This window comes from Chanos chanos, chromosome 9 (genome assembly GCF_902362185.1).
Source record: "Chanos chanos chromosome 9, fChaCha1.1, whole genome shotgun sequence".
NCBI lineage: Eukaryota > Metazoa > Chordata > Actinopteri > Gonorynchiformes > Chanidae > Chanos > Chanos chanos.
Genome location: NC_044503.1, coordinates 21,067,113 through 21,092,201, shown reverse-complemented (window position 1 = coordinate 21,092,201; position 25,089 = coordinate 21,067,113). Strand labels below are relative to the sequence as shown.

General features: G+C 42.3%; 1 protein-coding gene across 2 annotated transcripts in view; it reads right to left on the bottom strand.

Moving 5' to 3' along the window:
• Window positions 1-25,089, bottom strand: part of rgs3a (regulator of G protein signaling 3a) — a 165,171-nt gene that overhangs the window by 106,282 nt on the left and 33,800 nt on the right. Inside the window, exons 1-8 of one of the 2 annotated variants that reach the window (XM_030783539.1) lie at window positions 23,511-23,564; window positions 17,458-17,539; window positions 16,957-17,062; window positions 16,155-16,423; window positions 16,015-16,124; window positions 12,293-12,332; window positions 11,342-11,616; window positions 10,320-10,403 (exon numbers count right to left, since the gene is read on the bottom strand). In XM_030783539.1, coding sequence (XP_030639399.1) covers window positions 10,320-10,403; window positions 11,342-11,616; window positions 12,293-12,332; window positions 16,015-16,124; window positions 16,155-16,423; window positions 16,957-17,062; window positions 17,458-17,539; window positions 23,511-23,564 — 1,020 coding nt within the window. Of the gene's footprint in view, window positions 1-10,319; window positions 10,404-11,341; window positions 11,617-12,292; window positions 12,333-16,014; window positions 16,424-16,956; window positions 17,063-17,457; window positions 17,540-23,510; window positions 23,565-25,089 lie in introns of those variants that run through there. The other variant, XM_030783538.1, reaches the window with a different exon arrangement.

The window sequence follows — 25,089 nt, the reverse complement described above, 5'->3', positions numbered from 1 at the left end:
ATATCCTCTCACACAACAAACACACACACACACACACTCACACAAACACAGAGACATACATTACACAAACACAGAGACATACAAACACACACACACACACACACACACACTCTCACACAAACACAGAGACATGCTCTAATATGACTCTAACTTCTAATTTTAATCCGTTTCTTTTTTTTTTTAAAGAAGAAACAAATAAATAATCGCTAAATTTTCCAGATTTTGTTTTTTAATCTGAAAACGATTAGTCTGACACACCCATAATCGTGTTTGTGCCGGGACAGTACTTTTTAGGAGGACGTAACGTCTGCCAACCACAGTCTCTTGAGTAACTTATGAAACAAAACGAAATCTTAACACAGAGATGGCTGTGTAGGTGTTAACATGAGGGCAAAGTGATCAAATTTTGACCAGTTTGCTCTTTGCACTGTGACGCTCTGTCTTCTCTTTTAAGCACAAGACGCCTACCATCTCCCACACGCTCCTCGCACCCTCCTTTGCTCACTGCACACTGCTTGTCTTGTGGCTTTCTGCAAACAAAGATAGGGGGGTCTTTGACTGTTGTGGTTTGACAGAGTGCGTCTTCATGCAGCTTTGTAGGAGATAACGATCAAAGCAATCAACTCTGCGCGGCTAAAACGGGAACTTCTAACATGGGAAGAACTGTTAAGCTTATGAGTGTACGTCTGTTTGTCAGTCTGAGTCTGTCTGTTTGAGCGAGGCCTGTTAGAGAGCCCACCGAGAGCAAACAAGCTACACAGCATGTGAATTCAAACTGACACGAGTCAGTTTTACCAGTGACAGTCTTCATGATGTTTTCTCTGTTCATGCAGACATGGCATTTAATGCTCCACACACTCACACACACACACATACACACACACACACACACACACACACACACACCTTACAAAGCCATCTTATGCTAAGCAGTTTCCTTATGCCTGAGATATGTATGTGTATGGGTGTGTGTGTATGTGTGTAAAATCGGTTTTGAAACAATATCTTTTCTATTTTAAAACGATCAAACACATGCTGTTCTCTGTCAGCCTCCTGAGGTTTTAGGTAAGCGACAGTACAGACACACCATAGCACAGTACTGGCATTTCCATTAGCCAGTTTGTCACGCTTTGTGTTTTTAACATGTCCCAGTGCTCAAAATAAATAAATAAATAAATAAAAATTAAAAAAACCTTTGCCTGTAAATAACCACTTTCCCTTCTCTTCAGACCGGATCGGTTTGGTGCACATTAAGAGTCCACTTCACCTCTTCATTCATTCTCAAACTACAAGTCATTTTCTTTTTGTGATGTTAGTTCTCTCTTGTGTGAAATGACTTTTTTTTTCTTTTCTTTTTTTTAATTTCTAAACTTTACTAAGCGATCTGTATACATACCCAGGCATCCCAAAACAGACCTAAAAATATTTTGATAAAAAGTCAGTGGCATAATATACTATAATGAGGAAGAGTCAAGAATAGCCCTGTGATGGACTGGAAACCTGTCCAGGGTGTTTCCCCACCTTTCACCCAATGCATGCTGGGATAGGCTCTAGCACCCCCACAACCCTAATTAGGATAAGCGGCTTTGAAAATGAGTGAGTGAGTGAGTCAAGAATAGATTACTCATTAGAAATACATGTAGAACCAATATATGTTCCTTTTTTTTAGATACACTTCATCAGTAGTCTGTAGGCCTCAGGGCAGGGGTTAGACATGGCTGTCACTGAAGCTCTAACATTAATAACAATGTTACAGACATGCCCACAGTGACTGTGTTTATTAAAACAGACACATTCCTACTGTCTGTCTAAATAAACACACACAGAACCAACAAACACTGACTCTAGGGCATTCGTCTTCTTTGATTATACCCCCCCACCCCCCTCTGCCAGCAGGCAAGAAAAGGCTGTGACCTTAATGTGGTGAGTCTTTTACACAAATGAAAAACAACCATATCATCCATGTACACAGACTCTGTTAGATACATGACCCGACAAATGTGACTGTAATATTTTAATATAAATAAATAAAACTGTTAGATATGTGACATGACAAACATCACATTTGCTGAGAAAAGAGAACAAATTCAGTTTCCTTCCCAAGTTACTCTCATCAGAGCATCAAGACCCATTTTTCTCACCTCTGACTGACTCTAACATATACAAGGCAATTGAACAAGACAGCATTCAAACCAATCCAAAGAATCAAAGATTTAGAGAGCTTGTCTCTTCAGTTTAAAACTTTCTGCCAATCATCTCTGAACATTTGACAAGACCAGTGGAGTCACAGAGGTGATCGGAAATTTGTTTTCAGGCTGATGGCAGTCAGAGTAATGGAATGTGGGCAGTTTTTTTTTTTTTTCGGCGGGAAAAGAATGTATCTGTCCAGGGATTCAGCCTGACGACGGAACATACCAGAAAGGTCACTGGTCTGGTCGCAAAACAAGCGCCTCTCGTCTTCCTTTTGACAACCACCTCTCCACACACTGGTGCACACACACACACACCCTCTCTCACACATACACACACACACACACAGAAGCTGTAGAGTTTCCGCTAGCTTTATGTTCCTCATAAAGGCGGCCCAGCTTTTCCCCTCTCTGTGCTCATCAAAAAACAGGGCAAAGTGAATAACAGCTCTCCAGGAATGTTCACTGGCTTTGCTTTGGATTCCCCAGTCATAGCCTTGTAAAGGAAAGTGGTGAGACTTTTACACAAATGAAGTGTTTCATGTTTTATTGTTAAATTAATCTTAAGTAAACAAAATTTAGAAAAAATAAATTAGATTTTTAAGATACTATGTTAGCAGTTTAAATTATAAGGATTGCTAACACTCTGAGAGATGCCTGCTAGCATTAGCATTATTAGTGTTCAGTTGTCACAGAACCAATACACAAATATAAAGACACTGCAGAAGTAATACATGAATGCTGTATTCTGTTGCCAACCCAAGTAAATGTCTTTTTACGTTTGTCTCAAGGAGAAGGTCACTTGTTCTGCAGTACCATCAGATAAAAAACCCAAATGGATCAGTTGGATTCAGGAAAAAAAAGGTTGATTTGTTCAGTTGTGTGTTTTCTCCTTTTCTTAAATGAAGTGAAAAGATACTTGAACCAGTACAGTGTGAATTCATCCATCCTTCTGTTAACTGTGGGGTTTTTTTTGTTTTGTTTTTTTGTTCAATTCATTCATCTTTCAAGTCAGATGGCTTTACAAGAAGCAAAAAAAAAAAAGAAAAAACCTGAAACTTCAAACAAAAAGTATAACATACATTTTCATAGTGAGGAAGTACTGATATCTGATTTATTGAACTGATTTTATTGTCTGAGACAATGATGAGATGATAAAATGTAAAGGAGAGGTCTATGTGTCAGTTACAAAATGGATGTGTAAAGATAATTGTGTGTCTGCCTGTGGCTGGTAAAGCAGTGGAGGAAAACCCTGAGATTAAGAAGGGCTTTTTATCCTCTCTGCTGAGAGCCAGGAAACGACATGAAAACCAGAAAAAAGAAAAGCCCCAGCCTTAAGCAGCACATGAGAGCACTTCATCCTTTCTTTGTTTCTTCGGTCGGAAGAGTAAGAATAAACGGATGAAGTGGAAAAATAAAGACAAATGACTTGTCATGTCTGATTGATGTCAACACTTTCTTTTTTGGGCAATAAACTATATGCTTCATTGGAAAATGACAAGAAAAGAACGTTGTAAAATACATAAATAAAAACTGTAAAAATCCAATCCACCCTGTTCCAATTATCCTGTGGGTTTTGGAGTTTGTGGCAAAGAGATGACTCTATGAAAATTACAGCTACTACAAACGAAACTTAATGCACACCCACTCGTTGAAAACGAAAAGGAAGATAAGGCCACTGCAAAAGCCATCTAGACAATTGTTGTTGACTTATTTTAAAACCCAGAGGAAAAATGTCATTTGTCAAATTGAAAAAAAAAAAAGCCCCTCTCTCATTTTCCGTTGTCTTCTATGACATCTTGTAGCACACCCACCACGTCCACTGAACAATGGTACCTTTTTTGAGGGGGGAATTACAGATTTCCCGTGACCAAAGACACTGTTAAGCAATGACTGGATATGGAATGGAAGGGGAGAGGAGATCACTGTCTGACTGCTCCTTCATCAGTCAGGTTGACTGAAGCAACACTCCACCATGACAATCCAAAACAGTCAACGTACAACATAAACCATATTCAGGGGAAACCAACCTGTCCTAGAGTTATAATCAACTGAAAGACACGGAGGAGGTGCATTTAGGTAAAACGTACAAAAAAAAAAAAAAAAAAAAGATCAAGCACCTCAAGGCACTTTGGGGATTTTTTTAGGCATCAGTTCCCAGCAGAAAGAAAGGTATGACTCTTGTATTCCTTAAAAAGTTATCAAGAGTCACTCGGAGCTTTGTGCTGGTTACAATAATGTTCAAGACAAACAATGCCTCCTTCAAGTGCTCAGTTTGAAAGTCCACAATGTAAAGTCTACTATTGATCAAAGACAATACAGAACCTACAGCCAAGAGAGTTCCTCTGGATGCCAACACTTGACTCAACACTTACAGATTTGTCTAATGTAAAACAGACACAGTATCGGACCAAAATCAGCAGACACCCATTCAAAAGGCTAATCTGTTTCCTGATACACTGACAAATGATACAGTAATACAAATAAAGAGTGACACGTGTTGGGTGGTTGTATGTAGGTTTATGTTTGAATGTGACTGAGTCATAGCCAGAGCTCAAAATGATCCAGAACGGTCTATTACTATGGTGTCAAACCTGTGGTAATGGCTGAAAGGTAAATATTTCTGCCTGCCTTCAGAACTTACTTTGGATAAAAGCGTGTAAACGCTAAATGAATAAATGTGTCTTCTTGTAATTCACTCTCAACACACATTTTGTCTATTCTTTTTTTCTCACTAAAATCCAACTCTTCGAGCTGCTTCACAGCCAGCGTTAAGGGAAAGCGTTTCTTGTTGCAATAGTCGTCCAAAAACCTTGGTTGCGCTGAAAACAGTAAAGACTGTCAACTTATTGGGTGGGAGATTCACAAATTAGTGTGCTTGACAATGTGAACAAATATATTCCTCTGCTTATCCACAGAACATTAATGTGGAACCGAAGTCATTGTTTTCTTAAACAAGATCAGGAACAGTCTTGTGAGCCTGCATGAACATGTAGACCAGCTGTAAATCAACTATCTAGCTTGTTAGTTTGTGTCCACGGCAGGTTTGCTAATATATACTCCCAGGGTGTTGGCCCCCTGGGACACAGCCTAAGTAGCGAGCCAGTTAACCCCAAAATTATGTATGGTTTCATATTGTCTCATGCAGTGTGTGTGTGTGTATGTGTGTGTGTATGAGCACAATCAGCATAAGAGTACAGAATTCTACACTTGTTGATTTAAGAGAGAAAGAGAGAAAGGAAGAAAGAAAAGATAGAAAGGAAGAAAGACAAAGAGTGTTGGAAGGAAGCTGCTGCCCAATTAATTCCAGAGGTGAGGCCTGGCTGTAAATGAGCACCAGGAAAATCAGCAGCCCAATGCAAGTGTGTGTGTGTGTATGTGTGTGTGTTTGGGGGTGGGGGCATAAAAGAATGTTTCTGACCATCGTTAGCGCTTGCACATTGAAATTCAGACCTGAGCCTTGATCTAACAAAAGCAATCGCCTTGCACATCAAACCTGGTGTTCCAGAGGTCACAGTTTTCAATCTTCAGTACATTTACAGAGAAGAAGTGAGTAATCTTAAAGTACAAAGTTGAGAGTCCACTTACATTTGAAACCACTTAAAAACAGACACAGACTGCACGAAGAGAGAAACCAGCTAGAGACTCATCACACAGTTTAAACTTTTAGATTAGAGAAAAAATAAGGATTAGAGGCAAACGCTTCAAAACAAGAGTGGCCGAAATAAGCTGGACCGGATGTTTCAGATCAGGGCCGAGAGCGAATCTCCAGGAGGACGTTTGGTCATTTTTGCAGCTGATCTGAGGTCAGCAGAGTTATATTAGTCATGGTGGGTTATGAAAGAAGAAGGGGCTGATAAAGCTGATCCAAGTCCTGTATTGAGCGGCCAATTCTAACTCATCACGGTTGAAACACTTAACCACATTCAGAAACACTCAGACATAACCTCACTTATCTTTAGTCTCCTACACTACATCAGCATTCACGCAGTCACTAACAGCGGTTCCATACGCTATACAAACTTTCACACCCTGCCTACACTGTGACCAATTTAGAGAAACACTCGTGTGACATTAGGAGGAAATATGAAACTATGTAGAGTTCACAGCTTTTTGATTTTTGTCAGATGGAAAATTTTACACCAACTCAAACACTCCCACAACTTGGACAAACATAAGACAGACAATTTCGTGTGCAAGTTTCTGTCATAATTTCGCAACATCGAGCAATGAATAGAAATCAATTCAGCTCAAATTCACAGAGCATTCATGAAAAGACAGAGCACTACGTGTTAATCTCATTACTTGGAGATCTCTAAAAGTATAATGGTATCATCATGTTTACCCAATGAACAACCAAATTACAGCCTTTCTTAATGGGAACTTTGACCAAAAAGCTTTTAATCATTTGACTGTGATTGAAGTGAACTTTTTTAATGAGGATTTTCACCACTTAATCCCAAATTTGAGCTTCCTGTGGGCCACACACTTGTCAACAGTCAACAGAGAATCTCACAGCACAGAACAATTCATAGCAGCACAGAGTAATTTTGTCCTCACTCTCTCTTAGAGAGAGAGAGAGAGAGAGAGAGAGAGAGAGGGAGAGAGAGAGAGAGGGAGAGAGGAAGAGAGAGCGAGAGAGAGAGAGAGAGAGAGAGAGAGAGAGAAAGTCATCTTGGCATTTTTACACTGAAATCATCAGACAAAAGTCGGTAGCCTCGTCCGCTTTTTTCGATTTGATGTAAACAAAACACTACAATTTTCGGAGAGTACTTTTTCCGTCATGTCCTGCCTCAGGCACGCTCCACCCAGACGCCACCCCCCTCCTAAACCAAATGGAGTATTTCAAGTATTTGTGAAAGCATCTGACCCGAACTATCTGCTGCTGTACGCCAACTACAGACATAATGCGAACCTGATTCTGCGGTTACAGTCCGTAGTGCATATGTGAGAACGGCTATACAAAGTAAACTCCTGTTTTGTATTGTCAGCAAGACGAGTTTAGTCAAGAGCAGAATCTGCGGAGAACATCTCGGGGAGGTATACTAATTGCAGGCTGTATCTATTTGTAGGTTGCATATTACTGAAAACACACATTTGTGGCAGAGGGCACATAGAACATGGTTTACTGAACAGTGGGGGAGGGGGCAATTTCCCATTATGGTTTAAATCCACTCAACCCTCACAGGAGGCAAGATGAATGCCAATATGTACAGAGAGCTTTCTGAATCGCCACTGTCTAACCATGGAGAAGCATCTCTGCCCTAACGGGAAAGGTTTTTTCCAGTGCTCAAATCCGCAAGGCACCACAACCCTGCGCTTGCACCAACAGTGACTTTTTGTCGCCAAGTCGCTTTGTCGCTGTGTAGCTGTCGCTTGCACTGGCCTAGCTGTCGCTTGCAGCCAGCTTGTGGGCGTTGCTAACGTAGTTTTGAGGAACTGGGCCACAACTGTATTGACAGGAGATGCATCAGTTTTCCTGAAAAAAAAAGTATTTACTAATAAATATTATAAATATATATGTTATATTTATTTATATGCTATATTTACGTCGTCTTTTCTATATTCATCGTGGAGTTGTATGTTTATTTTGTGAAAGGCAGGCCTATTAATATATCGCCCAATATATGCGTGAACAAATCAGGTGCATTCCTGCAAAAAAATACGTGTCTAATGTAATTTATTTTCCTATAAATAGTGTGATCTTGCTTCAAACTACCGTTTCTCCATGAACCGCAAAGTAGCTGCTATCCATGCGCGGAGGCAACATTGGGAACCCAAATGCTAAAATAGGAACTAAAGTTTAAGAAAACGTTTCACAGAGAGAGAATATAAGAGGAACACATGTGTCCTGTAATTGGCAGTCGCTCGGCTCTGTCACTACTTATTTGCATAAAGTTGAATGTTGCTCTACTATCTTTTGTCGGCAAGTTGCAGCGATTTTGTCGCCAGGCGACTAGTCGCGCTGTGTCGCACAGTGTCGCCCAGCAACTGTTGGAAATTAATTACTTCCTGTCGCTTTGTCACTGAAGCAATAGATAACTTATGAAACTATTGAACTAATGAAAACAATGTATACTATGTATCAACAAAAAAATACTGTGTCTCTTGTCTCACCATATTTTCTCTCAGAAGAATGGTGTTTCATCGTTCCAGAAGAGGCAAATCATACCTATCAGAACTGGGCCTTCTATACCCCCCACCCCACCCCGCCCAAAAAAAAAACGGGGCATCCATGGCCATTTTCCACTTTAGGCAAAATATAATTTTACTGCTCCATCTTTGAAAATTGCGTTGTTCTAGTTACGTCTAGTTACTTTTCATTGAAAAGAGCACTGATAATAAATCCTCGACAATATCATCTCCACCAGCGGCGTCAATATCATCTCCACCTGCTGCATCAATATTATCTCCGCCTGCTGCGTCAATATCATCTCCACCTGCTGCATCAATATTATCTCCGCCTGCTGCATCAATGTCATCTCCACCTGCAACAATATCATCTCCACCAGCTGCATCAGTATCATCCCCACCTGCATCAACATCATCTCCACTTGTAACAATATCATCTCCACCTGCGACAATATCATCTCCACCTGCTGTCAATATCATCATCAATATCATCACCAATATCATCATACGTCAATATCATCTGTACCTGCGTCAATATCATCTCCACCTGCAACAATTTCATCTCCACCTGCTGCGTCAATATCATCTCCACCTCCATCAATATCATCTCCACCTGCAACAATATCATCTCCACCTGCTGCATCAATATCAATACTACCTGCTACATCAATATCATCTCCACTTGTGACAGTATCATCTCCACCTGCGACAATAACATCTCCATCTGCTGCATCAATATCATCTCCGCCTGCTGCGTCTGCTGCGTCAATATCATCTCCACCTATAACAATTATCATCTCCGCGTGCTGCGTCAATATCATCTCCTCCTGTGACAATTATCATTTCCACCTGCTGCATCAATATCATCTCCACCTGTTGCCATTTTCGATGTCGGCTATTAATCACGAGTTAGCACTAAGCTAAGTCTCGTGTCTGAGCAAGCGAGCAGCCGGTATTCTAGAATGCCCTGGAGCCGTGGAAAAATCTGAAAGATTACGCCCACTGACTACACATCCAAATATGACTGGTTGAACAAATTGTTAATCCAAACGTATGCTCTCATTCCATTTAATGGACAGGGCATTCTATCAAGGATAAAGAATACCCTGGATGGAGGATATTCTTCCCAGAGACTACATAGAAAAATATCTGATTGGTTGCATTTTTTTCACACAAAACCACTCAAATGCGTAGTGCATGGACAGAAAACAACAGAAACAAGCCGGCGTAACACTGTAACAATTCAGATATGCAACACAGATCATTTCCTTTTTTTTTTTTCTTTTTTTTTTTTCTTTTTTTTTAAATTTACCCTTACGGTTCACCTCTGCTTTCTAACTAGGTTTCAGAATGTAGAATCTATAGCTAAGAAAAACTATTATGGTCACTTTTGCTCTGGAAGCCAAACACTCAACATCTTTACACTGGTGTTTCTTTTATTTTGGCAGTTCCCTGAATGATGATCTGTCTGGGACAAATGGTCAAGAGCTAAATGACCTGTATCAGAATGCTGATCAGTCTCACAAAGACAAGCTCTTTGGGAAAAAGAAAGGAAACTAGGGAAATAAGAGGGATAAAGAAAGAGAGACACAATGCATTTAACACCAACAGCACCCCAGACACCTACAATATTTTCACTTTTCACTTGTCACTCACACTTGCTCACTTTCCCTCTCTTTTTTCTCTCTCTCTCTCTCTCTCTCTCTCATTTTCCCAGTCAGCAGCATTGCCATGCCCAATAAAGAGGAGCCATTAAAACACACCAGGTCTAATAGCTATGCCAAGGTTTTGATCCATACGCAGGGGCAAAGAAACACATCCAACTGATCAGCCACCAGTTTTCATTAGCCCATCGCTGAGCATCACTGCAAATGACTGACTCACCAAACATACAGTGCTACCGATATACAGTTAGTATCATTTTTAGAGTTTTAGCGCTCCTCTGACACACACACACACGCACACAGAGTTCTCTCTTGCTGAGGTGTCATTACTCACCTTAATGGAGAGATGCTTGCTCTCGTGGAGAATCATTTCCTCAGAAATCACAAGAGTCCGTGTTGGGTTGCACAAGTCCAAGGGCTGAGAAAAAAAGAACAGAATCAGAAACAGAAACATCAACCAATAACGAACAGTTCAGTCAAAGAAGAGCAAAAGCTGAAAAGTGTCATTTTATTAAATCAACTCAAATGAAATTTGGAGATCAGAATTCATCTTCAATGCATGTTTCTGCTTTGGAAAAAATAAATAAATAAATAAATAAAGTAGCTAGTTTTCATTCTTTCTCTACAGTGTATTCTGTCCAATTAGCACAAAAAAATCAAACAGTACCGGCATGGTAACAGATGCTAACTCCATGATGTTTAAATGCAGTAATAAGAAGTGTAGCTTAACACTCTAAAACTTGCTGTATCACAAGTGAACAACCTCCACAGTGTCTCTGTGTCTGTGTGAGTATGTGTGTGATCAGATGGGCAAGGCTATCTGTAACAAATACTACACTCAGGCTAAACTAGTGAAAGCGTGGGGGAAGCCACATCCTCTTATGGACGTGTAGGTTGTAGACTTAGAGAGAGATGACAGAGAGAGAGAGAGAGAGAGAGAGAGAGAGAGAGAGAGAGAGAGAGAGAGAGGGGTGAGAAGCTGTCAGGAAATGCAGATGATGCAGACTGGGGCATTCTTCCTCTACAGGTCCTCTAAAACCATGGTCTTGCTTAATCTGAATTCTCAGCTTGAGTGTGGCTGGGTCAACCTTTTTTAAAGGGGAAGTCCATGGGTTCAAAAACTGATTAAATCAAATCATTGAAGGCATGAGAAGGACTGAGGAAAAAAACTTTAAAGTTTAAAGAAACAGAGACTGCAAAATATCAGATAAAGGGTCTTACAAAGAGATGAAGACAAGCCATCTTGGGTGGGTGGGTGGATGGATGGATATGGAAGGAAAAGTGGAAGGATAAATGGATGGATGGATGGATGGATGGATAGACGGCTAAAATGTCTGTCAAGACAAATAGCTTTACCTGTACGAAGATGGGAAAGATGAGGATCTTGGGGGCCACTTTGACGTATGTACCGTAGTTGGCATGGGGTACGTGAGACCGGACGATGGTGCAGTTCTGGTAGTTGGCGAAGTTGGAGCTCTGCTGATAGTTTCCTGACTGGGGAGTCTTGGACGTCTTGCTGTTGGCAGAACGGCGCAGGAAGTTGGTTCTGGTGGACAAACTCGGTGCGGCCTGGGCTGTGCCACTCTGTGGTTGTGGCACACTGGTTTGGCGACTTGGATACACCCTCCCTGCTGGTTACGAAACAGATACACGCCAGTTAATGACACCACAGCTTCCCTCTTATTCCCACATTCCCAGTTCTCCCAACAGCGCTGACTCAAGGCATGCTCAGGGTTGAGCTGTAAGGTGTGTCTAGCCTTGACAGAACAAATATCTGTATTATTTTTCACTCCCAAATGAAGAAGGGATATATCCATTGTTAACTCAATAAGGACAACGATGAATGGATCTCTAACAGGTTCACCGACTGCACAGAGCAACCAACAACCTAACAGGTAATTAACAGACTCAGTTAACGTTATCTCCCCAACAGCGCATGCACAATAGGAATCATAGACTTATCATTCATTACAAATGTGAGAAAATAGACCACATTTAGGCCTGACATCAATTAATCAGCACTGAGTGTATTGACTGCCCTCAGTTTTATGAAACAGATATCGAACTTCTGTGTTATATTATGGCTGAATATAAAAATTTTAGGCGAAGTGTAACTGTAATAAGATCCCAACCTTCATACATGTGAAAACTCAAATAAATATTTCCAGAACATTCCATGCATTGTCAATGTTACTCTCAAACCACCAAGACACAATACTGACAATAATCTCTACAGTCCTGCAAAATCAATAATCAATAATCAAAGAACAACACAGCACATCCAGTAATCTCAGACAGGAGACTTACCTACTGAAGTGTGGTTGTCTTGGTACACAGGCCGCAGTATCTGCCAAAAAAAGGAAAGACAGGGCAAAATAGTCATTGAATGACAAAGAGGAACTAATTAGAGAATTTAGCCGTTGGACATCACCCCACAGCAATAACAGTGATGATGTTCCTTTAAGAAATATCATGTTTCTCAAGCTCTTTTGAAGTGCTAACACAAAAAGCAAAGATCTACAGACTGGACCCTAGCCCAGAGGGAAGTTCCTCCTGATTGGCTGATCATTGGCCATTGACCAATGGGAGAGCACTTTACTCTATCCAGGTTCCTACTCAGTCAGAGAAGATCAAGTTCTCCACACACAACATAGCATCCAAACAAATGTCAACACTGAAGTCAGGGGCACATCTCACAGATCTAATACAAATATTAGGATATCTGGATATACAAAGAGTTTTCTGGACAAAAATGTGTTCATATTTAAATCTTTAAACACTAAAAAAGTCTTTAGGCTTAATCTGTGTCTGATTACAAAAGCACATACTGGTCAACACCATTCCAAATTAGTCAACAGAAATCAAAAGACCATCTTTTTTTTTTTTTTTTAAGCCCATCAGATTTAACAGATAATTTAAATGCTGAACACAACGTATGATGTCAAAAAGTCAACATAATCTTAGTTTAAACATGCCGGTCGATAAAGTTCCTCTTGTACTAAGATGCCTGAGTCAATGTCCTAATGACAATGGACTCTAATGTCACAAACTCACACAGACTGTCATACAAATGAACTGGAGTTCCTGTGAGCAACCAAAACATCTCACCCCAGTCAGTTCTGTGGACTACATTCTGTGGACTGTCTCGTCCATCCAAGGCAATAAGACAATTTCCTGTTACTATGTGTATTTTCCTGTTGTTTTCTACATGACATCCATACTGACTCTATTACCAGGATTCCCAAAACAATACAGACCCGTTCCGAGTGGCTATAGTGTCTCTGACTTTTCTCTGTTCTTACATGCTGGTAAGAACAACCTGACATTCATCTGAACCACATGATCTTTAGCATGACAACCTCATATTTTTGTCCAAGGATTCAGCAACACTGATACTGGCCACTCAAAGCACATTCATTTCCTGTGATCAATTTCAGAAATCTTGAAAAAGCCGTTTAGATTTCTACTATTTGCCTGTAGACCAAAAACTACATTTATCGCTATGAAAATCAGGGTTGCATCCTTGGCCCTCCACAAATCACATTCATATCTTTATTAGATCACATGGCTGAGAAATCTACGCTGCAATGAGAAAATCTGCAGGCATACAAAACAGTTTGGCTGTCTTCTACCCTTCATAAGTAAACCATTCTGAGCTTCAGTGGAGGGGAAATAGACAAGTAATAAAACCCCTCCTGTGTGCCTGTGCTCCCGGCGACAGTGTGTGACCTCTCCACATCTCATGTGTGTTTTCTTTTGTTTTGTTTTGTTTTAAAAGGTCAGTTTTGCAGGGCTGTGCATCAGCTTTGTAAAACACACAGGGCTTTCACTGACCTGTTTCCTGTTCTGAGCAACAATTTCGGACGATAATGATAACGTCTCTTGCTCTCTTTTCCTCTTTTTAGTCTTGTCATGAGTATATAGGCACACACTCACACATACACACACACACACACACACACACACACACATACCCACACACTCACACATATACACACTCACACACACACACACACATACTCACACACATACACTCACACTCACACATACACACACACACACACTCACACTCACACACACACACTCACACTCACACTCACACACACACTCACACTCACACATACACACACACACACACACACTCACACTCACACACACACACACACACTCACACACTCACACATACACACACACACACACACACACACACACACTCACACATACACACACTCACGCACACAAACAACACACTCTTACACACATGCACTCATTCGCTCACTCTCCCACTAACTCTTACTGCGCGCAATGCAGCGAACCAACTGCCAAATCAAACTCTCTCACTGAACCCAGAGGCCCTTGTTTTCCGGGCCTCTTCAGAAAAGTTCTCCCTACTCCAGGCTCAACCTACACTCTCTTTGGTTAAATTCAACAAAGCTGACCCTACACCAGTTTTAAGAGATATAAACAAAGTCAATACTGGACGTACACGTTCTGCTAAAACATTGAAGGATCAGGATGTCTTGTCGATAGGTCTAAGGTACTAAAGGGGAAGGCATAAAATAGTCTGTGACCTGCATCATAAAGAGAGTGAAGAGGCAAATTGAGTGTAGAACCTTTGTAACTGAGCTTCATTCACCTTTACCTTTAACAACAGAGGTTCACCTCACCTTAACCATTGCCTAAGCTGCAAGAGGTATGGCTTTGGCTATGCAATGTGAGTGAAAATTAAAATGCATTTATTTTGTCTCACTTAAGGTTAGAATCAAAAAGTCAACAGGTGTTTTTTTTTCACCATTATGTGCAATTTATTTATACACTGACATACAACAGTGGTTTACATGATGGATCAGTTGAACACAGGCCCAGTTCCTAGCACACAGGAAAATGCAGTGAACACAGTGTGCCAGCTGTGCAAAGGTCATTTGCATATGTTAATACTGCTTGTATGTTAAAAATCAATAGCACAACTATGACTGGAGCATTATTAACATATTGACCAATCACTGTCCAGTCTTGGTTGCTGTGTAGAAGATACAAAAATGCATATGCAAAATATTCTTGCTGTTAGCTGCAAAAAGCACTAGTTAGTTTGATTTGCTGATGTCATCAGACATGGAAACCTGCTAGTAAAGACCAACTAACAATCATCTTAGTCTACAGTCACCTTCAGATGGTCCATGTAACCTCTGTCATTTATTCATGTATTTATTTTGGTTGTTAACTAAGCAAGTGCTTTAACTAATTAAAGTGAACTGCGCTCTCTAGGCTGAATATTCCAAAGCAAAATGTTTGGATTCCACGAATCAAAGTGGAGAACATGAAATGTTTAGAGGAAAAGCGCAGGCCTAAATTTCCCATCAATTTCTCATATCCCATCCACAGAAAAAAGAAAAACACTAATTTTATAGGAACAATGTAACTCCAGGTTTTCTTAATTAATTTCTTGTAATTGGTTGATTAGTGACACCTATTGGGGAGCCAGTAAACATACCTGTTTGGCTGGATGGGACCAAGGCCTAATGACCTCACCTGGATTCAAGCCACCATTCACAGACAGTATTTTCTGAGAGTTTTCTCTCTCAGTGACAGTAGTTCTCTCTCTCTCTCTCTCTCTCTCTCTCTCTCTCTCTCTCTCTCTTTTTTATTTTTCAATTCCTAGATATATCCTTCAAATAACATTAAATATGATTTTACAACACATAAACACATTTTATACTATTTCACCTTTCAGTCCATAGTACTACATAGCACTGCAGAGTGCTATGAGTTGTGGGAAAAGTGGCCACGGTAATTTAGCTCTGAACTGGTTTAACTAAGAGGTTACACAGACTTGCAGAGAACAGGCCCTCAAGGGACAGGTCTAAAATCCTCCGTTTTTTTTTTTTTTAACCGAAATCTGACTTCTGCTGTGGTACAGCTTCCAACAGAGTTCTCCACAAAACACGACCTAAACCCAGATCACAGCCACCAGTCAAACACTACAGCCAGGGAAAGGAAGAGGATCTTGGGATTGGGGGGCCTTCCAGTACCTGGCTTCCAGGGTTGATGGGGGACAGAATGATGTAATTGTCCCCGTTCGACGCTTTTACACGCGTCCCCCGGAGGGTCTGCATCCTGGTTTTTCCGTCCCCCTCATCTCCTCGGTGTCCGGCCCACGACACACCCACACCGCTGCCTCCGCCTCCGCCTCCGCCGCCGCCCACACCCCCTCCCCCGCCTGCAAACACCTCCGAGCCATTCACCAGGACCCTCCGGCTGGCGTGGTGATGGGCGGGCAGGGGCGGGACAGGCGGGGTCTTTTCTCGTTTGTGTTTGGGGGGTGAGGTGGGGCCATAGTTGGTAGGTTTGTAGGAAGGCTGGTGGATCAGACCCTCGTATGCAGGCTTGGCAGCCGGGCCTGTCCTCCACACCACCACTGTGATCTCGTCTAGACTGTTTCTGATAGAGAGAGAGAGAGAGAATAAACCTGTTAAAAATAGGAGTGTTCGTGTGTAAGAGTTAGAGAGTATGTGTCAGATTAAGAAAAAGCAAAGACATAAAGCCAATTATGAGACATAATGCCAATTTTTTTGAGATTTGGTGAGGGATTTAGAGACTGTAAAACAGGACTCCAGTCATGAGGCCATAGAGAACCACTTTAAAGAGAGTAAAACAGCAGCAGACAGGGAACGATTTGAGGAGCATCCTCCTTTTCAGCTTTTGCCAAGTATGTCAAGTCTGTGGTCAGTTGTTATCTAAAATAATTGACAGGAGTTATTATCAGTTGAAAGGATGTTCTCAACAAATGCTAAATGCATCAGCACATAACCTGGCTCTCATAATGACATTTAAGTACATTTATTTTAAAAAATGGACTTATTTTAAATCAGTTTTGGGTAGGCTTGTCTCCATGCTATGTTGCCATAGAGACAAAGGGCAGTCTCCGCCTACGCGGTCGTCGTGGGAGACCAGGGTGGGCGTGTCAGGCTAACCTGATAGCATGAGCCAGGTCCACACACTTCCACTGCTCCACAGGCTGTCCGTTCAGCTGCAGCAGAGTGTCCAACTGCTGCAGGCCTGCCTGGTCTGCAGGGCCACCTGAGGATCAGACACAAGGACGGAGATGAGTAAACACACACACACACACACATTCACACAGAGATACAAGGATACACACACATCTTCAGCCATTTTCAGTCTTCACACACCTACAAATGTTCAGAATTATACACAAACACATGCAGACGTGCACACATATACACACGAGTGCACGCGCACACACACACACACACACATTCACACAGAGATACAAGGATACTAGCATAGTGACAGACACATGTACACAACAAAACACAACAATTAGGATCAATCATGCACATGAACACATACATGTCATGCACATGAACACATACAAGCATATACACCCACATACACACACACACACACACACACACACACAGACTGGAGCCCATACGGGCCACTGCGATGCTTGCCTGGATCAACAGCTTGCACTCTCACTGGAGAATCAGAGCAGATGGTGAATCCGTAGCCGTCCTTTCCTCGAAGGATGGTCACCTAGACGACAGACCATGAAAAACAGCCATAAACACACTCTACAGCCCCCTACAGGATAAGACAGAGAGCGACGGACCGTCTGACAAACCCCTGACTGTTCCTCCTACACATCCTCCCAACCCTCACAAACACACACACACACACATAACCAAATCACTGAATTCAGTCCATACTGTGATGCATGTTATAGATTGTTGGTATAACAGTAGAGAGTGATCATCTCTGTCTGTCAAAGTAACCAGCCAGTCAGGAGCCTGAACCTCCCGGGTCCATTTCTCAGTCTCTCTTTCACCTTCAGTGATTTGTTATGAGCACTGTCTGTCATATTTTTTATTTAATGTACCTCCCTGTGCAACATTCCCATTCCTCATGGCTCAGCATACTGGGATTCTCAGCATCTATTGTCAAAATAGTGCATATCTCCACCCTCATTTGACCCCTTTAAACACAACACTCTGAACCAAATAAATGTCCATGAAAAATTACACACACACAAACAGGCACACACACACACACAATGCACAATAAGGACATCTTTCTCTGCCCTAAAAAGCAAAGCAAAGACTTTTCTTTATGCAGAGAGAAACACAATGGGAACCATCCATCCAGATTCAGCCATATGCCTTGATGTGTCTTCCTCTGCCAGGAAACCTAAGCTGTTTCAGTGTGGCTTTGGTGCCAAGAGCACAAATTTAAGCAGTGACCCCAAACTGAACAAGCTATGGGCAGGACTGTTAGAGGACACACAAGCCAGCATGGACTATTCACACAAACACGCACACACACTTGCACACACACACGCACGGACACACGCTTGCACACAAACACACAAAGGCGACGTTTTGAGTCAAAGGCATATCCACACTCACACACACACACACTCACACACACAAAGGTGATGTTTTGAGTCTAAGGCATATCCACACTCACACACACACACACTCACACACACAAAGGTGATGTTTTGAGTCTAAGGCACATGCCCGCACGCATGTACACACACGCACACACACACACACACATGCGCGTGTGCACAAATACACACACACACACACACAGTGATGGGGACAGACAGACTGCCTTCCCCCCAACGTCATGCATTTCTAGGAATAATGCTACAGCAAAAGCCAAAACCAACAGAGCGCAGTGGTGAAACAGAACTCTTTCCACTCAATCTGCTGATCAGTCAGATGAGGTTCAGAGAACAGCCCTCATTTCCCTGTCTGGAGGAAAGAAACACAGCCTCTAAATATTTTCTCACCAGGATTAACAAAACAATGAAAAAAAAAAAAAACACACACACACACACACACGCACAAACCAAAAAAAAAAAGTATGGTTACATTAGAGTGGAGGAACACCTAAAACCTGTCAAACTGTCAGTCAGTTTAGATTCCGTCATAAAACATTCCCATGAAGCAAAAGCTAAAGGGCTGACAGATCAAGCCTTAATCGATTAGTCCAAAAAAACATATTTGACAGTACGTTCTCACAGAGAGTTTCCACTTGTCTTTGTACCAATCGACACATAGATTAACCACCAGGTGGCAGTTGCTTAAATAGAAGGTTGGTTTGGAATCCTTTCCTGAAGAAAAAAAAAAACAGTTTGAAGGAAAGCTTAAGATAAAGCAGGAAATTCATTTGTATGATATTAATAATACTGTCTATTCTTTTCCACCTCCAGAAACATCTCCCAGCAGCTGAGGAGTGTAGAAGAGGGTAACAGACAGTCTTAACATGCAAGGATTCCCAAAAGGAAACAACCCCTCAGCCAGCTACATCCCCTGAGTTAAACATGACACTGAAGTGTCTCGCTCAAAAAAAACAAAACAAAACAAAAAAACCCTGAAGGCGCATCCTTTATTCGTCCTGTCCAGCTCAGTAACGTCTCTTGTTCCATCTTTTTTTTTTTTTTTTTTTAACAGCTTCTCTCACACCTATCATTTTATTAAAACTAAAATATCCCAAACAACCTTCTCGGTTTTCCCAAATCCGGTTTTTCCTCAAGTCAGGTTACGTCAGCTCTAGGATTGCAGTACCTTGTCATCGAGTGATTCTCAAACTTTTCTAAGAGGAGAAGAAAAAAAGGAAAGAGAGAGCAATCAGGACTTGGGTCTGCTGAGTCAATATCTGCTTCTTCTTTTTTTTTTCTTGGACGAATTCCAAGCCGCTTGCAGAAGCATTGCTTGAAGATGTTTGATCCAAGCAGGAGCTGAGAGAACCACAACCAGATTTGGAACATAGGGTCATCTTTTGAGGTTCAACCAACTGAAAGAATTTCTAAGAAGGAACACAGATTATTCAAGCAAGATTTTTTGAGTTTGTGTGTTTCACGTTTTTGAGATTGCTCTCTGGGTTGTATCAAATCAGGTGTGGAAAGAGCAAACATCTCTTAGGGCCTAGATTTAAGCGACAAATTTATCCAAGTTTATCTCCAGCAGACTCAAGGTGTCCCCCTCTCTCATCCCACCAACAAGATTGCCCACTCCAACGCATGCCATTTGCAAGGTTACTAGAACCAGGAAGAATCATTTCAAGAAGAGATATCGTCACGGTAACTTTGTCAGGCTGTATGGATAATGTGACGGTTCCTTTGTCAGCTATGCAGCCCTCCTGTTTCTCAGAATTCCACGTCTGTTTTTTTTTCCCTTCCTCTTCCCCCAGGGACTGCTTCCCGGTCTTAGAGCTGTTGGCTTCTTCTCCCTGACCTCCTCAGGATCCACTGTCATCACCCTCGCATTAAATCATTCCTGTCATTGTCTTAATTTACAGTTTGCCTCTGGTGCCAGCTCCCCTCTGGTTTGAGCCAGTCCCCCACTGACGGTTACCAACACTTCCCTGGCTCCTCTGTCCTCATGGGCTGACCTCACCAGGCTGTCTGGGGTGGTGGCCTACCCTGGCTTCACCCCAAAGCCCTGTCTGCCCTCTACACCATCTCACATCCAGCCACACCACCGGTTACGCCATCTCCGACCTGCCGCCCGCCCTCCTTTCTCGGTCATGACTCCTCTCAGCCTGTTTTAACCCTTTAATCTCTTACGCCGCTCTTGCTGCTTCTGCCTAGACAAGCGTTTCTCTTTCTGACTACTACACCACCACTCTGGTTGTCTCTACCCCACTCCCTCGATTCTCAGACCCCATCCCACCCCCCACAGCAGGCAGCACAGAGTGTGATTGTTAACCTGGCTTGTCTGCCTTACCTGTCGGCAGGTTACACCATGTCCCATTCACTACCATGGTGAAGCTTCCACTACTGTTACGCTGTTCCTCTGCCCAGAAGGTCAACACTCTCTCAATCCGCTCTTACTTTATCCCTATACTCAGAGGTCACGTGATCAGTCTCCATATCTCATGGCTAAGAGCTTGACAGCTGTGTCTTCTGTCATTCTAAACCTGACCGTCTGCTTTTGGTGGCTCGTCCTTCTTACAATTACCACAGCTACCATGTGTCTCCAGCAAGCGGGCTGAATCATTTCATCCATGGGTGAACACAAAGTCACATTCTTGCATAAGACACAAGCTCCTCCCTGCCAACTCATCTCCTTCAGCACACTAGTCCATTTTCTCCAACCGCTTTGTTTTGGTTATATATCTCCCTCACATGTCACCCTTTCTTTTGGTTATATATCTCCCTCACATGTCACCCTTTGTTTTGGTTATGTATCTCCCTCACATGTCACCCTTTGTTTTGGTTATATATCTCCCTCACATGTCACCCTTTGTTTTGGTTATATATCTCCCTCACATGTCACCCTTTGTTTTGGTTATATATCTCCCTCACATGTCACCCTTTCTTTTGGTTATATATCTCCCTCACATGTCACCCTTTCTTTTGGTTATATATCTCCCTCACGTCACCCTTTGTTTTGGTTATATATCTCCCTCACATGTCACCCTTTGCTAATCTGACCCCGGGGTCCAGGCATCCTCCAGCCTGTCCTCTGTTTCACAGGATTCACCGCATCCTCCGCCATTTTCTTCATCATTTCTTACTGACATTGACCCGGTCACCCTCGGGCGCTCAAACCATCGTCTTTAAAATGAAACACAATAAAACAGACAAATTTAGAAAACAAAATCAGTTTAACTCATCCGCCTTCCCTCCCCAGTCAGCCCATAAAGGGATCTGATCTGCTATTTCAAACATTATGAATCATGGTATATTTTCGCTTCTGACCAAAAATCAGATCACAGGAGCAATAATGATCAGCCACCAGTTTCAAGCTTGGTTTCACCTGTATAAGATCCTCTTTTCTTCATGCTTCTTCCTTCATCTCTTTTCAGGGCATTTCTTTACGACAGATAGCATCCAGTTCCTGCAGTATCTCTTCATGGGTCTCCAGACCGCACTGTCCAGTTCCTAAACCACGGGTCCTTCAAAACTCCACCGCAGTTCTACCTGTTCCTCCATTCAAGACGCCAACTGACAACTTACTTTCATCTAGCTTCCTTCAGCCCTAAATAGAGCATTTAAGATCACGATATCTTGTCACCACAAGATGCCAGCACAGTTCCTCTCCCCACCTGGCCACAGATTAATCGACTTTCCTTAATAAATTCTCTACAGAGTGAACAAACGTCTGTGATCATGAGGTAGAGCTGTTTATAGCCAATAAACTTTGAATCTGCCTGTTTATTTAACTTATATGTCTGACAACACACTGTTTAATTAACAACAGCCCCCCCCCCCCCCCCCCGCCCCCCTCCAGTTATTCCACTGGGGACAAAACAAGCCTTGAATTCCATTCAGTTCGTTTAGCATCAGACTTTCCATTATTGTTTGCTCAATAAATGCAACATAGTTTCAGCAAAGGTTTAACAGCTCGCCAGCACAAGTTTTTCTTCGGTGAATCATTTGTTGCCAATTAAAAATTAACAAAACAATGGAGTTGGCACCACTATTTTCCCATGGAACATAAGCTCTACAACATCTAGGCACTATTACCACTCACACATCTGACAAGACAAATAAGTCCACGCTTGTTTGCATGGCAGCTGCTTTCAGAACGTTTCCATGTGTGCCAGCAGCTAGGAGATGACAAGACAATTTCACCAGTGACAGGTACCAGAAACACTGTTAGTGCCACCGTTTGAAACTGACATTGAAAATTTGTACATTTCAATAAATTCTTTCAGCATGCCTGATATGCATACTGGGATCAGTCAGGAGATGCAACCTGTTTATTTTAATCTATCTTCATGTGTCCTCCGTAGTGTGTGTGTGTGTGTGTGTGTGTGTGTGTGTGTGTGTGTGTGTGCGCATGTGTTTCTCAACATGTATTTAAGAACCCCTCTTTTATCCTTCTGTGCTTTACATATTTTGTGGAGTTTTCTCCATATGCAGACAATTCAGATGGGGCACAATAACAGAATACTGCATGTTCTTTTCAGTTCACAGTTTCACATTAACTTTTCTCCCTCTACCTCTAACCTCTTTTCTGCTCTCTCTCTCTCTCCTATTATTCACTGACTTTTACGGTAATCACTTTTCAATCAGCTAAAACCACACTCTGAGATAATCATGAATCTTACAGTTTCTACTTAAACCATGACTGTCTCAAGCTGTTCATCTCATTCCGGTTTTGTTCAACTTCACAAACACCTTTCATCCTCGTCCTCTGTCTTTTCTTTACTGCTCTGATACCATCAGTATCACCCCACTGATTTTTTCATCTCCATCAAAAAATTCTGTCTTCTTACAGTTCTAATACACTGCTGGCTGTGTATGACTTGATGTGCATTTAAGAATATATATATATATAAATATATATAGAGAGAGACATACTGTGAATATACTTAACTACACATCCAACACCAGGTGGCCAAGAGACTAAAACATGACAAATCAAGACAAACAAATTCAGCAATTCATCTCTTCTAGTTCTCTCTCCAGACCTCCATCTCTCTCTCTCTCTCTCTCTCTCTCTCTCTCTCTCTCTCTCTTTCTCTCTCGGCAGGTAAACACACCGACCTGAGGCAGCCTGTGACTGATGCAGACTCTGCACAGACCGTGAATAGTGTGCATGACTCCAGGACTCCAGCGGCGACAAAGCAGGTTTGTTTGCGAGTTCAGGAGGAGAGTGCGAGTGTGTGAGAGCGCGCGCGTGTGTGTCCAGAGGCCGGCGTCACAGAGGCGAGACTGCTGGTGTTCGCGTTGTACACTTTCGGCATACTGGGTTCAGTACGACAGACTCATGGGAACCCACTTCGGGAGAAGAATGGCAGGAAGTGACAACCTCTTCTATTCACACACACACACACACACATACACACACATGCGGACACATAGCTCCGGCCCCCTGAGCCAGCCCCCTGACCAACCAACCCCTCTGCCCACACCCCCAAAGGCAGAATGCCTGCCCCTGATAAACCAGAGAGACAGTCCCTCAGAGAGGGGGAGAGACTGACCTCTGTCTAGGCAAATTTTGAGAAGACGAGGAAATTGTTAAACTGCTACCTTTCAGTTAAAAGTAAGAGATGTCAATAGTGAACTCACTGAAGTCAGGGAATACACAAATGACCGTTAACGGTACGATAAGGTTCATATTTAAGCAGATGAGTTTGGGAAAGGCATCATTCATGCGGGGCGGGGGGGAGGGGGGCGGACTGTTGGGTTGGAAAAGTTCATAACCCAATTTCACTGGTACTTTCCTCTATGGTACAGAAGCCCCTACTGACAAAGTGGAATTTCGTGTATGTGTGTGCTCGTGTGCATGCACACACGTGTGTTTGTGTGTGTGTGTGTGTGTGTGTGTGTGTGTGTGTGTGTGTGTGTGCGCGTGCGTGCATGTGTGTGCGCGTGTGCTTGTGCATGTGCGTGTGTGCGTGTGTGTGTGTGTGTGTGTGTGCATGTGTGATGTGTGAGAAAGAGTGAAAGGGAGGTAGCAGTAGCTACAGAGAGAGTACAGAGAGACTTGTCCCTACAGCGCTATCAAACTCGCCCCCAAGTCTATTCAAGCCTGCTTCTTTTCTTCACATCCTATTCAATCTTCAATTCAGAAAGCCTTCTCCACTTCCTCGCCCTCTTGTTTTTCAGTTCACGAAGGGATGGAGGGATGGAGGGTGGGAGAGGAAAGAGAGAGAGAGAGTCTGGAGAGGGGGGGGGCATTCTTCAAAACTGGCAGAGAGAAAAGGAGAGAGGGATTAGAGTTTTTGAGCTCGTCTTTTCAGTCGGGCGAGTTGCGGACGCCTTTTTGTGGGGTGAGGGACCTTGTTGAAAGCAAGCACCTCTTTCTGGATGACCCGAATAGAAGGAAAATCAAAGGCGAGAGCAGTTTCCACTTCACCGAGCACCAGACTTGGCTCAAAAACATACGAGCATCCGAACCACGGCTCAGTGGTGTGTGTGTGTGTGTGTGTGTGTGTGTGTGTGTGTGTCTTTCGCATCTCAAATATCAGAGACACATTATAGCAGAAAAAAAACAGGAACACAAACAAATAACGTGTCATATGACATTTGAGAATATCATAATGATTCAGGATAAATATGTGTAATGAATGTTGTGATCTGTATGATTTGTATCTGTATGTATGTCATGAATGGTTAAATG